This window comes from Globicephala melas, chromosome 3 (genome assembly GCF_963455315.2).
Source record: "Globicephala melas chromosome 3, mGloMel1.2, whole genome shotgun sequence".
Classification (NCBI taxonomy): Eukaryota; Metazoa; Chordata; class Mammalia; order Artiodactyla; family Delphinidae; genus Globicephala; species Globicephala melas.
This window is the reverse complement of record NC_083316.1, coordinates 126,542,765-126,560,966: the sequence shown is the minus strand read 5'-3', so window position 1 is coordinate 126,560,966 and position 18,202 is coordinate 126,542,765. Positions and strand designations below refer to the sequence as shown.

General features: G+C 38.1%; 1 protein-coding gene across 1 annotated transcript in view; it reads left to right on the top strand.

The window, feature by feature from the left end:
• The window catches only part of LOC115840774 (zinc finger protein 300), a 105,625-nt gene that overhangs the window by 6,956 nt on the left and 80,467 nt on the right, over positions 1-18,202 (top strand). The window contains 4 exon segments of the mRNA XM_060296456.2: positions 71-193; positions 1,317-2,761; positions 2,763-4,115; positions 9,809-9,975. Coding sequence (XP_060152439.2) covers positions 71-193; positions 1,317-2,761; positions 2,763-2,861 — 1,667 coding nt within the window. The 3' untranslated portion in view covers positions 2,862-4,115; positions 9,809-9,975.

Below are 18,202 nucleotides of genomic sequence, written 5' to 3'. Positions count from 1 at the left end.
TCCTTAAACTGCACCTTCTCTTTTGCCTTCTGTGCAGTCTATCCCATTTCCTCTGATTTCCATTTAATAGGGCATCCAGTTTCCAAACCAGATGTCATCTCCAAGTTGGAACAAGGAGAAGATCCATGGATCATAAAGAGAGACATACCAAATTGGATCTATCCATATGAAGATCAGGCAGATGGGCGACAAGGGAAGTGAAATATCAGGTTTTTTTTTTAATTGATTGATGCCTGAGGCTTATGTTTCTCTCCTTAGTGAATTCTCTTATTCTTTGTTCCTATGCTGAGAATTTAGTAGGCATTCAACAAATAATTAATCAATTAAATAACTGTGAACCTTTATAGGGGATAGCTATTTCTTATTGATTGTATGTGTATATATTATGTATTAAATATATATTTGTTTAATATATTTAATATATATTTAATGCATTTTATGAAAAGGCTTAATAGGCAAAAGAAGACAAATTCCTTCTAAGAACACAGGTTGCATTACAGAATTAAATGTCAAATACTGCTACTGTTTTTAAAAGTTCAGAGAAAATTAGAGTCTAAAGAAATGAAACAGAATTTGAAAAAGCATTTTTCAGAGCATGCAGCTGTAGCTGCTTTGAAAGATATATTGAGTATTGATGATGCTGAGAGAGGAAGGTGAAGACAAACTGTTGATGGGGGATGGGCATGAAGAGTATATGAACAAAACCTTGAAGTTAGGGAAATATGGCTTTTCTGGGAGAACTTTGCTAGTTTTATTTGATAATGTAGAGAAAGAATTTATGGGGAACTGTGGAATTCAAGCTTGGATTCTTGGTGTGAATCTGATACTGAATCCACAGCAGGATTTTGGGTTTTTCTACTGTTTGTATTAGTCATTATTTAAGAAAGTAGACTGAGGAGAGTTAAAGTATTTTGAATACAGAAGAGACCTTGTTTCTTTGGCTAGTGGTGGCAGGATAATACTAGTCAAGTATATATAGCAAATTATAAAATAAACGCATTTGAAAGGTGAAAAGCATTTCCCTTCAGAAAGCAGGAGAAATGGGAAGACTCTAGAAGAGTAATCCAAGATTAGAGTGATAATAACTCAGATAGTTTTCTATCTCCTTTAGGTATAGTTTTTCCATAAATATTTCGCTTTAACATCCTTGTCTAACCATTTACCTCATCATACTATTTGCTGTCTGTCTTATGAAATGGCCTGTCTCATCCCTGTTTTGAGTTCATCACCTTCATTGGATCAGTCATTTTTTATACTCCTCTGCATTCTATTAATTATTCTTTATGACTGTTTTATTTTATCTTTCTTTCCTTTAGACAGGAAAAGTAACCTTGACAACACCCAATCATGTATTTTGGGGTCTGTTTCCTTCCATAATAAGATACTGAAAGGAGTCACAAAGGATGGTTCATTTTACTCCATATTAAAAGTCTGTCAAGGTGATGGCCACCTACAGAGATGTCAGAAAAACAGACTTTTCAGGCAAGTAACAGTCATCAACAACAAAACAATGACTGTGGAGTCAGACCACAAATATAATGCATTGGGCAAAATATTTCAAGAATGCATAGGGTCAGACACTTCAAGACAAAGACCTCATAACTGTGATACATTTAAAAATGACTTGAAATCTAGTATTGACCTACCTAGTTGTAATAAGAGCAATTCAGGAAAAAACCCTGATGAGAGTTTTGCATGTGGAAAATCATCCATCCATGGTGTGTCCAATCCTGATCTTGAGAAAATTCACAATCGAGTAATTCCCTGTGATGATAATGAGTGTGGAAACATTTTCAGCAAGAAACAATCCCTTATTCAGTATCAGAATGTTGAAACTAAGGAGAAAACCTGTGTATGTATTACATGTGGAAAAGCCTTTGCTAAGAAGTCACAGCTCATTGTACATCAACGAATTCATACTGGGAAGAAACCATACAATTGTGGTGCATGTGGGAAAGCTTTCAGTGAGAAGTTTCACCTTATTGTACATCAAAGAATTCATACTGGGGAGAAACCTTATGAATGTTCTGAATGTGGAAAAGCCTTCTCTCAAAAATCATCCCTCATTATCCATCAAAGAGTTCATACTGGGGAAAAACCATATGAATGTAGTGACTGTGGAAAAGCCTTCTCCCAGAAATCACCCCTCATTATACATCAGAGAATTCACACTGGAGAAAAACCTTATGAATGTAGAGAGTGTGGTAAGGCCTTCTCCCAGAAGTCACAGCTGATTATACATCATAGAGCTCATACTGGAGAGAAGCCTTATGAGTGTACTGAATGTGGAAAAGCCTTCTGTGAGAAGTCCCACCTCATCATACATAAAAGGATTCACACTGGAGAGAAACCCTACAAATGTGCTCAATGTGAGGAAGCCTTCAGCAGGAAGACAGAACTCATTACACACCAGTTAATTCATACTGGGGAGAAACCTTACGAATGTACTGCATGTGGGAAGACCTTCTCCCGGAAGTCACAGCTCATTATACATCAGAGAACGCATACTGGAGAAAAGCCCTATAAATGCAGTGAATGTGGAAAAGCCTTCTGTCAGAAATCACATCTCATTGGACATCAGAGGATTCACACAGGAGAAAAACCTTACGTTTGTACTGAATGTGGAAAAGCCTTCTCTCAAAAGTCTCACCTCCCAGGGCATCAGCGGATTCATACAGGAGAGAAGCCTTATATATGTGCTGAATGTGGAAAGGCATTTTCTCAGAAATCAGACCTTGTTTTACATCAGAGAATTCATACAGGGGAAAGACCTTATCAGTGTGCTGTATGTGGGAAAGCCTTCATCCAGAAATCACAACTCACTGTACATCAGAGAATTCACAGCAGTGGTAAAATCATAATAAACTAAAAACACAGACAAGCTTTCAGTATTAGCTCAAGCCTTAATAAACAACAGAAACGTGATTAATTTGATAAATTTGTGGACAACATCTTTATAGAGAAAATTTTACAAGAGAATTCATGTCTGTAGTGTGGTGATACCTAACTCAGCAAAGATGATGGGAAATAATTACATAAATGAAGGACATTTCACCATGGCATGTAAAGCTTTTAAAGTCATGAACTGAATGGTCAGTAGAACAAATTATGTATATAGAATATTGTCAAATTACATATTCCTTATTATACCATAACAATAAACACATTGTGAAATTGCTAATATTAGCTTGCCATTATTTTGGCCATGTACAGTAATTCCCTATAAAGGACATGAAGAAAACTTGAGTTAAAAAAATCAATTCCTAGAAACTGTATTAATAAGGAGGGGCTTGGGAGTTCCTTGGTGGTAGGACTTGGTGCTTTCACTGCTGTGGCCCAGGTTCAATCCCTGGTCAGGGAACTAAGATCCTGCAAGCTGTGCAGAGCAGTCAAAAAAAAAAAAAGGGTGGGGGGTTGCTTAACATGATCCCTAAATATACATGTAAAATTCTTATACAAAGATGGAAAGATAGGTTGATCAGATTCAGTAAAGGTGATAATTGTACATTTTCCCATCTCAAGCATATAAGTTGATCTGTATCTCTGGAAGGACCCTGGACCTTGAAATTGATGCTTCTTGACCAAATCTCCTCTTTACTCTCTCTTACTGGGAATTTGGTATAGTGGAAAGACTTTGGTACTGAACCAGATGGTTTGGGTTTTAATCCTGGCTCAACTACTCAAAAGATTGTGTGACTTCAGGCAAGCCTACTTTACCCATCTGAATATTTTTTCTTATTGGTAAATAAATGTACAGTGTAGAGCACACTTTCAGTTAATGTTAGTTCTTTTCATCTTTCTATTGTCCTATAACAGGATGCTAAGAGTAATATGATACATCTGAACTTGCTTTGCAGTCCGGATACTCTGCTTATGTACCCCATTCCTATGACTGATTGATTTAACTGTCTTTGACCATGGTAGTCTTGATTCCTGGTATGTTAAAGTGAGATTTTATTATACTTTTATTATTTTTTACATACATTTATATAAGCCGTTGTGTTTGCACATAAAGACCCTGTCTAATGTCACTTTAGTTCCTTTATGACCCCTGTCCTGCAGCTGCAACTGTTCTCCCCGGAACTGAGGACACCTAACAAAGGAAAACCCTTGGGGTAAGAATTCATGCCTGCCATAGATTTGAGAACTTAATACCTCTAAAATTTCCTGTGGTCCCACATATTCCTGCATGAGCGACTTAAAATGAGGACTCCTGCTGGAGCTGCTCTGCAGGAGAGCATACCTGGCAAGGATGAGGGTGTCTATATGGTAAAACATGGTTTGCCCATGTTCACATTGTTCTTCCCTTAGCTCCTACTTGATTCCTTCACATTTCATGCCCACCTTATCCCCTTCCTGCATGGCTGAACTATCTATTATGAAACTGGGTGAGAATCTCTGCAGGGGAGAGGGCATACCTGATGGAGAGGGATGTGGGAACCTGTGTGGGCAAATTTCTGGTCTCATTATTAACACTGACTTGATAGCACTGTCATCAGATATAACTGGCCATTCAGATCTGGGATAGAAGGCCTAAGAGTACACCTCATGGGTTGAGCTACTCTGAGGGTTCCTCATAGAAGATGTCCTAACTGGCTCTTATGGAGACATGAGAAGGACAAGGGATCATATTGGGAATATAGAGAAATTTAGTGAAGAGGGGGTTTTATATAGTGACAGGTATGGACCTTATATAGGTTTAACAAAGATTCACAGTTCCCACCTCATAGACTTCCCATTTGATCCTTCCACTGTTACAGCTCCTATGCAGCCTCATTGATCTGATAATGGGTTTCTATAAAAATCTCATTTCAGATTTAGCACCTCCTGGTTTAACATTTCACCAGCTTTTTTTTTTTCCAGCTTTTTACTAGAGGAGCTAGCCAGTGCAATGAGGCAAGAAAAAGAAGCAGTAGGCATATTCAGATTCTAAAGATACTTAAAAGTTATTGAAAAGATTTGAATACAACTAAATTAAAAAGAAAAAAGCCAATTCTACAATATCTATTCCAGAAAAGAGAAGAGGAAGGATCCCTGACATATTTTATGAGTCTACCATTATCCTGATGCTAAAGCCAGACAGACATTACAAGAAAAAAAAAATTAGTGACCAGTATTTCTCCTGAACATAGCCACAACCATCCTTAACAGACTATTTGCAAATCAAGTCTAGAAATATTTTGAAAAAAAAAGTACATCATGGCTAAATAGAGTTTAATTCAAGAATGCAAGTTTGGTCCAATGTACAAAAAAATTTTGGTATAATTCAACATACCAATAGCCTAAAAAGAATAACTATATGGTCATTTCTATAGATGGGGGAAAATTATTTGACAAAAATTCCACATCAATTTAGAATAAAAACTCAGCAACTAGGAATAAAGGGCAGCTTCCTCAAATTGTTGAAGGACATCTATAGAACTTCTAAAGTTAGCATATTTGATGGTGAAAGACTAAATGTGTGCCCCAAGATTGGGAAATGTTAAAGATGTCTGTTCTGCTCTTCCTAGTGAATATTGTACTGGTGATCTTAGCCAGTGCAGTAGGGAAAACAAAATAAGGTGGGGGGTGGAGTGGAGTGGGGGGGGTGGAGCATACAGTCAGGAAAGGAAAATAAAATTGTCTTTATTTGCAGATAACATGGTCTTCTACACAGAAGATTTCAAAGACTACAAAAAAATCTACTAGACCTGATAAATGGGTTTCACAAAATATCTAAAAAAGTGAGGAGATATACTGTATTTACAGATAGAAAGATTCAATATTGACTGTTAAGATATCAGTTTTCCTCAAATTGATCTATATATTTATTGCAATCACCCACAAAAAACTCAGCAGACATTTGTGTAGAATTCGACAATCTGATTCAAAAATGTACACGGAAATGCAAAAGACCTAGAATAAACAAGACATCTTTGGAAAGAAAGAAGAAGACCCATATTACCTGATTTCAAGGCTTATTATAAAGCTAGAGTAATCAAGTATATAGTATTGGCATAAGAATAGACAGGTCAATGAAACAATATAGAAGTCAAACCACACATATGAATAACAGACTTTTAGCAAAGTTGTCAAGGTAACTTAATGGACAGAAGGTAGTCTTCAAGAAACAATGCTGGAACATTTGGAAATCCATATGCGAAAAAAGCAATACAAAAAACTCTTGATTCCTAGCTCATACTCATACTATATCTAAAAATCAACATGAAAAAGGTCATGCGCATAAATGTAAACGTGAAAACTATAAAGTTCTAGAAGAAAACAAAGTAATTGTGACTTTCATTATGCGAAGATTTTTCAAAGACAAAAACCCCACAAAACATGACATTAAAAGCTGATAGAGTTCATTATAATAACATCTATTCTTCTAAATACAGTGTTAAGAAAATGCCTAGTTATACTACCCCAGTCATTAAGTTTAGACCACCTTCAGTGGACTTGGAAAGGGATCAGAACATACTGTTTTAAATTGTGAGTCTGTACTGTTCCATTCATACTTTTCATAAAATCCTTAATATTTTACTAGTATTTCATCTTACACTGAAAATAATGTTCCCCAACCACGTTAGCAGAATTACTAAATTATTTTGCTTATAGTATGCTTAAACAAACTTCAAATTTTCAACACTAATATTACTAAAACAGTAAAAACAATAGATGAACAAAGTCTGTTCTTATGTTATTCCTTAGCTTTAATATTTTTCCATTTCAATGGCTATAAAAATTCAACCAAATTAAAAATAGTTACATTAATAAGCTAAAAATGCCAACAGGATAAGTATTCAAGGAGATATAGTTGGAAGATCTGTGAAAGCTCAACTTCCCCTTCTTTTATATATATATATATATTTATTTATTTATTGGAGTATAATTGCTTTACAGTGTTGTGTTAGTTTCTGCTGTACAACAAAGTGGATCAGCTATATGTATACATATATCCCTATATCCCCTCCCTCTTGTGCTTCCCTCCCACCCTCCCTATCCCACCCCTCTAGGTTGTCACAAAGCAACAAGTTGATCTCCCTGTACTATGCAACAGCTTCCCACTAGTCATCCATTTTACATTTGGTAGTGTATATATGTCAATGCTACTCTCTCGCTTCGTCCCAGCTTCCCCTTCCTCCCCTGTGTCCTCAAGTCCATTCTCTACGTCTGCATCTTTATTCCTGCCCTGCCACTAGGTTCATCGGTACCAGTTTTGTTTTGTTTTTCTTTATTCCATATGTGTGTGTTAGCATATGGTATTTGTTTTTCTCTTTCTGACTTACTTCACTCTGTATGACAGACTCTAGGTCCATCCACCTCATTACAAGTAACTCAGTTTCTTTCCGTTTTATGGCTGAGTAATATTCCATTGTATATATGTATCACATCTTCTTCCTCCATTCATTTGTTGATGTACATTTAGGTTGCTTCCATGTCCTGGCTATTGTAAATAGTGCTGCAGTGAACATTGTGGTACATGTCTCTTTTTGAATTATGGTTTTCTCTGGGTATATGCCCAGTAGTGGGATCATATGGTAGTTCCATTTTTAGTTTTTTAAGGAACCTCCATACTGTTTTCCATAGTGGCTGTATCAATTTACATTCCCACCAACAGTGCAGGAGGGTTCCCTTTTCTCCACACCCTCTCCAACATTTATTGTTTCTAGATTTCTTGATGATGGCCATTCTGACCAGTGTGAGGTGATACCTCATTATGGTTTTGATGTTCATTTCTCTAATGATTAGTGATGTTGAGCATCTTTTCATGTGTTTGTTGGTAATCTGTATATCTACTTTGGAGAAGTGTCTATTTAGGTCTTCCACCCATTTTTGGATTGGGTTGTTTGTTTTTTTGATACTGAGCTGCATGACCTGCTTGTATATTTTGGAGATTAATCCTTTGTCAGTTGCTTCATTTGCAAATATTTTCTCCCATTCTGAGGGTTGTCTTTTTGTCTTGTTTATGGTATCCTTTGCTGTGCAAAAGCTTAAGATCCCACATGCCTCATGGCCAAAAAACCAAAAAACATAGAACAGAAGCAATATTGTAACGAATTCAATAAAAGACTTTAAAATTGGCCATTAAAAAAAACTTAAAAAAAATGATCAACGTGAGAAAATATGTCAAGGGTTCATCTGCAAATGTGACTTAGAAAGAGAATTTTGTGGGTAGAAAAAAGAGGATGTTAAGGATTCTACATTTTAATGGCTTGTGCTCTAACTGGACTACAGAGGTTTTGATACATTTCTGCGATAGAGAAATACTGTATTTCTGACTTGGTGAGGAGACTGAAAATTTACAAAATTCTCTAGGAAATGATTGTTACTGTCCAGGAGCTAGTTTTGCAAATCTGGAGCTGTGGGGGATCTCAGGTAATCCTTGAGATGGTTTTCTGGGGTCATTTCCAGTCTCCTAATGGACTGCACTTCTTTCTCACCACGAGGAGCTTCATCATCTTGTTGGTAATAGGCAGCACATCCATCATGGCCTATCTCTTTACCAATGCATGCTATTGTCATCACACCCTCCTCTCAGAATCTTTTCACCAGACTGAATAAGAGAGCATCTTTATAGAAAGGCTGATATCAACATTTTAAAACCAGAAAGCTGCTTTGAAAGTCAGCACACACTTTCCATCGTCAAAAGAAAACAAACAAAAATTGTCTTTAATTCCTTTCCTTTATACCTAAAAGAAAATCAAGATACCAAAAATAAAGCAAAACAGAAACAAAGAGTAACTTAGTTTCCATTCATCAGAAATCATAATTCAAACCCAACTATTCTGATGCCAGAATCTACGCTCTTGACCACTGTGTTATGCTGCCCCTCTTGCCTCACTCTCCATTGTAGACTGTGTTTTGAACTAGTTCATGATTTGTGATGCCTGCGCAAAGGTGCTCCTTCTGTTTATTTATTTATTTATTTTTAAGTGGTTCTTGTTTACGTGTGTAATCTTTTTTTTTTGCAATAAACCATACTCACTTCTTATTAAAATTCTTTAAAGGATTTAGAATCTCTGGTTTTGAAAACTTCTACAGCATTGCAAAGCAAATCTCCACAAACTTAGATACAGGAATTAAAGATTGTTAGTCAACAAAAAACATTATTCTCACATGAAGCTTCGGATAACTAGCCATTAACAAGGCAGACAATTTTAAAATCATTTTTCCCTTGTAACTGAATATTTTATAATATATAAACAAATGTTTGAATTGTATATAAATCTTGAAGCCATTTTTTGTTTTTTTATATGACCTCTGCAAGTTACAGGAAATGTTTGAGAAAACAATAAAATGCCATTGTGTATATTTACATTGAAAATTAAATTCAGACTTACATGATGTGTATAAAAAGTTAAATCTTTTCTAAAAAATTGTTCTATAAGAATCATCAGCTCTAGATGATTTATTCCAATGTTGTCAGTCCATAAAATACTATTAATAGCTCCAGTAACAGTTGCATCAACAGAAAAATTCTTCTTAAAATGCTCCTTCTATTTAGCCAAGATTTATTATTAAAAAAAAAAACTTTAAAAATCACTATTTTAATTGATTTAAAGATTTAATCTTAATTCTTAAGTTTTGGTGTTCAGAGCGGACCTCTCCTAGGTCCTGGAAATGAGATAGCTTGTTGATAAACATGGAAATCAAGTAGGATTTTTAAAAGAGCTCAGAGAATTGGTATCTGAAGAACATTGGGGAAGCCATTGATACTACACATTCAGTGAACTCCCTAAGCTCTGGCCCTCTAAGATTGAAGCATCTAGAAATATAGTCCCTTAGGAGGTGTGTACTGATTGATGATACTCTCTCTTTGTTGCAGGTGGTACCAACAGACACTGGCTCCAGATTTTGTTGAGATGATCAAGAGGAAATCTAATCTAATGCCTCATATTGCTTTGGGATTCCTTATCTAAGGAGATCCTTGGAGAGCTCCCAGGTGTAGCTGTCTGAAGAGTGTCACATCATCCACAATTATACCTGCCAGAGGTAGGTCAAGCCAATCTTTGGAGGAGCCACGTGGTCATATAATGGCAAAACATGACCATGAACATATTGTAAGGCTCTTATACTATATATGAGGTTGTATATTACTTGTAGGTAGATTGGGGTAAGCTAAAGGTATATAGTACAAATGCTAAATAAACCACTAAAACAACAACACAGTTATAGCTAATAATCCAAAACAGGTTAAAAAGGAATCAAAACAAACATTCAGTTGATCCAACAGAAGGCAGAAAAAAGAAAAAGAACAGATAGGACAAATAGAAAATAAAATGGAGATGATAGACTTAATCTAACAATGTAAATTATCACATTACATATAAGTCCAAACACACCAATTAAAGGAAGAGGTTGTCGTATTGGCTAAAACAGCACAGCCCAACTATGTACTGCCTACAAGAAGCATGCTTTAAATATAAAGACACAAATAGGCTATTTTTTTCCTGTACAAATGTTTGTTTTAAAATTTTTATTTTATATTGGACTATAGTTGATTTACAATGTTGTGTTAATTTCAGGTGTACAGCAAAGTGATTCTTTTATACATATACATCTATCTATCCTTTTTCAAATTCTTTTCCCCTTTAGGTTATTACAGAATATTGAGCAGAGTTCCCTGTGCTATACAGTAGGTTCTTGTTGGTTATCTATTTTAAATATAGTTGTGTATATACGTTAATCCCAAACTCCCAATTTATTCCTCCCCACCATCTCTCACCTTTGGTAACCATAGGTTTCTTTTCTAAGCCTGTGAGTTTCTTTTTGTTTTGTAAATAAGTTCATTTGTATCTTTTTTTATATTCCACATATAAGTGATATCATATGTTATTTGCCTTTCTCTGTCTGACATACTTCACCTAGTATGATAATCTCCAGGTCCATCCATGTTGCTGAAAATGGTATTATTTCATTCTTTTTAATGACTGAGTAATATTCCATTGTATATATGTACCACATCTTCTTTATCCGTTCATCTATCAATGGACATTAGGTTACTTCCATGTCTTGGCTATTGTAAACAGTGCTGCAATGAACATTGGGGTGCATGTATCCTTTTGAACCATGGTTTTCTCCGGATATATGCCCAGGAGTGGGATTGCTGGATCATATGGTAGCTCTATTTTTAGTTATTTAAGGAAGCTCCATACTGTTCTCCAGAGTGACTGTATCAATTTGCATTCCCACCAACAGTGCAAGAGGGTTCCCTTTTCTCCACACCTTCTCCAGCATTTATTATTTGTAGACTTTTTGATGATGGCCATTCTGAACGGTGTGAGGTGATATCTCATTGTAGTTTTGATTTGCATTTCTCTAATAATTAGCAACATTGAGCATTGTTTCATGTGCTTCATGGCCATCTGTATTTCTTCTTTGGAGAAATGTGTATTTAGGTCTTCTGCCCATTTTTTGATTGGGTTGTTTGTTTTTTTTTGATATTGAGCCGAATGAGCACTTTGTAAATTTTGGAGATTAATCCCTTGTTGGTCCCATCATTTGCAAGTATTTTCTCCCATTATGTGGGTTGTCTCTTTGTTTTGTTTATGGTTTCCTTTGCTGTCCAAAAGCTTTTGAGTTTAATTAGGTCCCATTTGTTTATTCTTGTTTTTATTCCAATTACTCTAGGAGATGGATTGAAAAAGATACTCCTCTGATTTATGTCAGAGAGTGTTCTGCCTATGTTTTCCTCTAAGAGTTTTATAGTATCCCATCTTAAATTTAGGTCTTTAATCCATTTTGAGTCCATTTCTGTGTACAGTGTTAGAGAATGTTCTAATTTCATTCTTTTACAAGTAGCTGTCCAGTTTTCCCAGCACCATTTATTGAAGAGACTGTCATTTCTCCATTGTCTATTCTGCCTCCTTTGTCATAGATTAATTGGCAGTAGGTGCGTGGGCTTATTTTGGGGGTTTCTATCCTGTTCCATTGGTCTATATTTCTATTTTTGTGCCAGTACCATACTATTTTAATAACTATAGCTTTGTAGTAGAGTCTGAAGTCAGGGAGCCTGATTCCTCCAGCTCCATTTTTCTTTCTCAAGATTGCTTTGGCTATTTGGGGTCTTTTGTGTCTCCATACAAATTAAAATTTTTTTTGTTCTACTGTGAAAAATGCCATTGGTAATTTGATAGGGATTGCATTGAATCTGTAGACTGCTTTGGGTAGTATAGTCATTTTAACAATATTGATTCTTCCAATTCAAGAACATGGTATATCCTTCCATCTGTTTGTGTCATCTTCAATTTATTTCATCAGTGTCTTATAGTTTTTGGAGTACAGGTCTTCTGCCTCCTTTGGTATGTCTTTTATCCCTAGGTATTTTCTGCGCTGGGTCTGCATTGCTGCAGTTGGGCTTTCTCTAGTTGCAGGGAGCAGGGGCTACTCTTCGTTGCGGTGTGGGGGGCTTCTCATTGTGGTGGCTTCTTTTGTTGTGGAGTGCGGGCTTCAGTAGTTGTGACACGTGGGCTCAGTAGCTGTGGCTTGTGGACTCTAGAGCTCAGGCTCAGTAGTTGTGGCGCACAGGCTTAGTTGCTCCGCAGCATGTGGGATCTTCCTGGACCAGGGCTCAAACCTGTATCCCCTGCATTGGCAGGCGGATTCTTAACCACTGCGCCACCACGGAACCCACTGTTACCTTTTTGTTTCACTATTTTGAAGTGGGCATTATGCACAACTATTACCAGTCTTATTTATGTGCCTATTGATGTGGCAATACGTAGTCTTTGTGCATGCTGCTAGACACTACTTTTCCAAGTGAAACTCTGTTGTGTAATTTTTACATTTATAATTTTAATGTGATGATCACATTAAGGATTATATTAAGATGTAAATTTAGAACCTAATAAAATGAAGCATTTAGAAATTTGATGTTCTACACTTAACCTAGAGAGAGAAAAATGCTTATTTCCTTGTGAAAAATCTAAATTCCATCCTAACCTTCTGTGGTACATTAACACCATGCTCTGAGGCACACTCTGTGGTGTCTAAGACACTCATAAACAGGTCAGGGTGTGTGTGTGTGTGTCTGTGTGTGTGTCTGTGTGTGTGTCTTTGTGCACACGCATGTGTTGTTTGGTGGGGTAGGGTGTGTCATGATTAGTGACGATGAAAACGTTCCAATTTTTTCCCACTAGCTGGGTTATTTTTCCTCCCTTCCCACTCATTCCCCAGCCTTTCCCCACTCTTGTCCTTATTCTTCTGTAGATGCTGTATGACTGCCCCATGAATCTTCCCATCACTGAAGGCTGTATGATCCCTTTGCCCTGCAATGACATCATCAAGTCAAGCATTGTAGAATGGGGCTTCCTTCCATAAGATATCTACTCAGCAGGGAGAATTCACAGAGTTTAAAGGTTTTTTTGAGACCAATGAATACCATAGACTCAGGCAATCCTTAATTTGTTCCTTGGTCTTGCCATACCTGTCTGATGATCCATCTTAGCATAACTCTCAAACAACTGACACCTTCAAGCTCATCCAGTTCTGTGTACACTAGATGGGCCTAGTTTCTCTAGCATTCAAAAAACACTGTTTTCTGGAAAACGGTCTCATTTCCAAACACTTTCAGAGTGGGGCTATCTTCTGCAGGATGGGTGATCGTGATTCAGGACATGCAGCAATTTTTATGTCTCTCAGTTTGAATTCAGCTCACTTCCTGAGTGCTACCTGGAGATGTGAGGAGATTTCTTTCCCAAGCCTGATAAAACTATGTTCTCCTTCAATCATCAGGTTTGCTAAGACCTTAACCCTCCTCTACTTTCCTCCTGTCTCCCACTTACTATAAAACAGCCAGGCATTCTGTGTTTCCTGCTGCTCCAGAGCCTTTTGCATGCAGAGAGGAAAGGAGAGTTAGTGGTCCATTGTACATTTTAAGGAAGATATGAGAAGTGGAGAGCAATTCTTATTCTCCCAGCCTACATCAGGAATGTAAGGGGGTCTGGAGGGCAGGTGGAAGCTATTCTACACCAAAATATTCGGGGTCACGGAGAATTCTTCCTTACCTTTCTAAACTTAGGACTCTCAAACTCCAGTTCCATTTTGGGGACATGAGAAGTTTGTTGCTTACTATTCCTGGAGGTTCAGTGGAAAATTCTGGCCCTTTGATGCCTGTGTAACCCCAACCATTCCAACCATGGCAGTATACAGTTCAAAATAATGATGGAACAGGGGGAGGGCTAAGTCCAGCTCCTGGGCATGGTATTTATGGGTTTTATCATTTTTCAAAGCTTCTGAATATATTTTTTTGGTTTTATAAGGGCGTATTATAATAAGTATTAAGCAGGATATCTTCAGAGAGATAAATAGAGCAACCTGAGATGACAGTAGGTGCCATGCCACCATCACTGGCCCTTCCTAACCCTCATCAGCTTTAAGAAGTCAAAGCCAGCTCTCAATAAGAGATAAAACTGGCCTCTTTTTTTCTCCAAGCTCTAGATCTTCGGATACTCTAAACTTCTCACAAGTGCAGCAGAGACAAAGGACATTATTCTCCTTTTAGAAGAAACAAACATATTTGAGATCATGAGAAACTGAGCACATCCTCTTCAGTAATGAGAAATCCAGTTAATTTTCTCTAATTGTATGGAAACATTTGAGAGAAGTTTTGCTGGCAACAGGGAGGGAATAGAGGAGGAGTTTATGATTGACCAGAAGAAACACCCACCCCCAGAGACAGATCCTGGGGCAGGTATGAGGATGGTCTGTTAGACCTGGCATTCTTGGTCCAGGCTCCCTGATCAACTTCAAACACAGTAGCTCATTCTGGAAGCTCACAATTTTCATGAGTTTTATTATTCTGACTGTGACCTGCCTATTGTTTAGAGCATTTAGCAACTTAAGAGTCTACTTGTAGGTATCAAGATGTGTTCCTCAGCCCTTTCATTTCCACAGGGATGTAGGGATCTTTGTAATCACAGGAAAATATATCTTTGAACTCAGCCTGGGCCTTGAGTTCCTCAGGCAGACTTCCTTTCCTTGATTCTGTACATAATCCCATTTTTTCTTTAGGATCTAGCCAGTGACTGACTTGTTCTTCTGAGTTTCAATATCCCCTGTGCCCATAGAGGCAGTTCTGACTTCTAGTGGATCTGAGCTCTGCACAGAAGTTGACAGTGTCTTGGTTTTGTGCCATGAATCTATGTTCTATCCAGTAGATGAAACCACTGGAGCACACACTTATTCCTGTTTTCCAAGTACTGTTTGGTGGACCCTATGATAGGTAGTAGGATGACTTGTTCCCAGGAGTCTCTGCAATTGGCTATCCTGAGCAGACTCTTCTCCTTGGGGTCTCCAGTCTGCATTCCCTTCTTGCTCTTCTCCAGCTAAGGGTTTCCTAGGATACTTAGGACCTTTTCTCTATTAAGCTGGTGATAGATTCTTGTCCTGTTTGCTCCCCTCCCCAGCCTGAGCCTATGAGCAAAATTTTAGGGGGATGACCTCATGGCCATCTGGCCCTCTTCACCCACAGGTAAGCATGCAGAAAACTGATTTTTTTCTTCTCCTTGATCTGCTTGAATGTTTCCTCCAAGGGACTTTGGAGCTTCAGCTATTTAGTCAGCCTTTTAAATATAGATGACTGAAGAGGGAAAGGTATCTTCAGAAGTGTGGGGTCAGGTAAGGAGATATGGTACAGAGGCAAAGGGGGCCTAGTTGTGAAATAGGGTCCAGGATCTGAGTGTTCTCTAGGGGTACAAAGGAAAAGGGAAGAGATGGTGTGAAAGAAAGTCCATGGATATTGTTGCATTCAGCGTTTAATGGAGCTCTGATGGAAGTAGGCCACCCAGTGTTGATGGTGAAAATAAGGAAACTGAGAAGGTGGTTCAGTCCAGTGGGAAGTTGGAGGCCAGAGTGTGTGATGACTTAGTGAATCCCAAAGGTGGTAGAGTCAAAACAACATTTCCCCCAGCTTCTCCCATAACAGAATATTTGCTTCTGTGGTTGCTCTGTTACACTCCTCAGAGCAGGATCTTGCCCTGACTGCTCTAGAAAGCCACATCAAAAGAGAGCTTGAGCAGGCGCCTGTAAGAGACCAGAGGTAAAAATAGCATCCAGGAGCAGAATGGGGACAAGCTGGCCTAGCAGGCCTGGCAAAGGTCACGTGTCTCCACATTCCTGTTCTCTCATTCCTATATCACTTAACCCAAGGCTTCCTTTCACTTTCCATTCTCTATGTGTCCCCTTTTTGTGCCATCCCCAGACTGCTATGGGGTCCTGGAATTCCAAGAAGCAAGCCGGGAAGAGGGATATGTGGAAAAATAAGAGATTAATCATTTCCAAAGAGAAAACTGGTGCCTTTAAGGGAAGCTCTCAAGTTAGGAAAATAGCCTATTGGTTGAAAGAAGGAGTAAGGGATCTTATAGGAGCCTTTGTAGAATGTTCAACTGAGAAAAGACTATTTCAAAATTTACCCTAAGAGCCCCAGGAATTAAGACTTAAGGTCAAAAGGTCAGTGAGAAAATCATAAGGCTGATACAGGTCCAATGCTGTCATTTACAAAGTGCTTCCATGCACATTGTTCCCAACTGATTATCACAACATTGCTGTGCTCTTGGCAAGCCAGATGCTCTCTCAAAGGATGAGTCTGAATATTAGGGAAGATAACAACTTGTACAAAGTCAGGCCCCAAAATGTTGCCTCCAAAACAACCTATATTGCTTCTACTATCTCACATCACCACCCCACCCCATGGACACGACCCACTGCCCAGCTCCACCAGTTTAAATTCTTGTGGAGGAGAGAGAAGGGATTAGAAGTGTCCCCAATTCTGATTTACTTCCAATGAGCTCTCCTCAGAGGGCTATGTTTTTTGAGGATTGGCTTTAGGAAGTGACATCCCAACAGTTGTGGACCTGAGACCATTTGCTCCACAATGAAAGAAGCAAAAAGGATATCAATGGGAGAGGCCTGGGTTGAACAGCAAAACCTTAGCTCTTAAAGTTCCCACTTTCTCTTCCTGCCACTGAGTTGATGCTGAAAGATAAGACAAGAAAAAAAATGAGAAGTGGGACTCATTTCTTATACTCCTTATTCTAAGCAAGCAGCAGACATTCATTAATGAGTAAAGTGACATTCTATATTGATAAAGTTGAGTCCTGTATTGTTTCCATGTTATTTATTTGAAAAGTAGATATGTTTTCTACTGATTCTCCTTTGTCAAAGAAGAATGACAAAGAATTCTTTGAGAAGAATCTTTCTCAAAGAATGGGCTTACTGCCTTTGGTCCTCAATTGGTATTTCAGATAGTAGTCCTCTACTGTAAAGGGGCACAGAAACTCACATTTTCTGGAACATGTTTGCTCCATTCTATAGGATTCTGCTCCATGAATAGAATCTGTATCAGAGGCTCAACATTGCTCTCTGGGTCAGCCCAAACACAAGAGAGAGGCTTGGCCAGGTAACACTATAATGGGAAAGCAGCTGCTGAACAAGCATTGAAGGCCTCTTCTCTTCATGTGCCCTGAACTCTCTTTATGATCCAATCCATGACCCATGAATCACAGCGTTTGGATTTTAACCTGGAACTCTTTACCACATCTAGGTAGATGGTCTGTGAACTTTGGATAGAAACTCTAGTCTCCACTATACCCCTTGTCCACCCAACCAGTTTTCCTAGTCAAATGATGTGCTAATCTCTCCTGAGAATTCCCATTCCTGTTATCTCTCCATTCCAATAATTGATTTAGAATAGTGGGAGTAGGAAAAGGAAAAATAAGAGTCAAGTTAGTCTCTTTTGTGGGCTGAGCCGAGTTCCCTTACCTGATTAATGTCTCTGCTTTTATTCAAACATTGGTAATTATGCACACCACTTGGTGCAGTAACAAGACAAAAAGGTGACCCCAACTTTGTACAAAAGTAAAAGATGGAACCAAGGTCCCAGGACTCACTAAAATGCAGAAACAACCAGCCAAAGTTCTCCATCATCTAAAACGCACTACCACCTCAGGAAGCTGAGCACAGAGACTACCCACTCCAGTCTGGAGTTCCAGACCTGCATCACAGAGCTATGGAACAGTCACAAAGGGTTCTGGAATGTGGGGGAGGGGAAAATGAGGAAGATGAACCCAATCCCCATCCCCTACTATCTAACCTAGCAGATCCCATCATGGCCCCTATATCTCTCCTGGTTTTTCCATTTTCTACCAACAACTTTTCAACCTATTTTATATATATGTGAACTGATTACTTTTGCTAGGCACACTTTTATGCCTTTCATGTG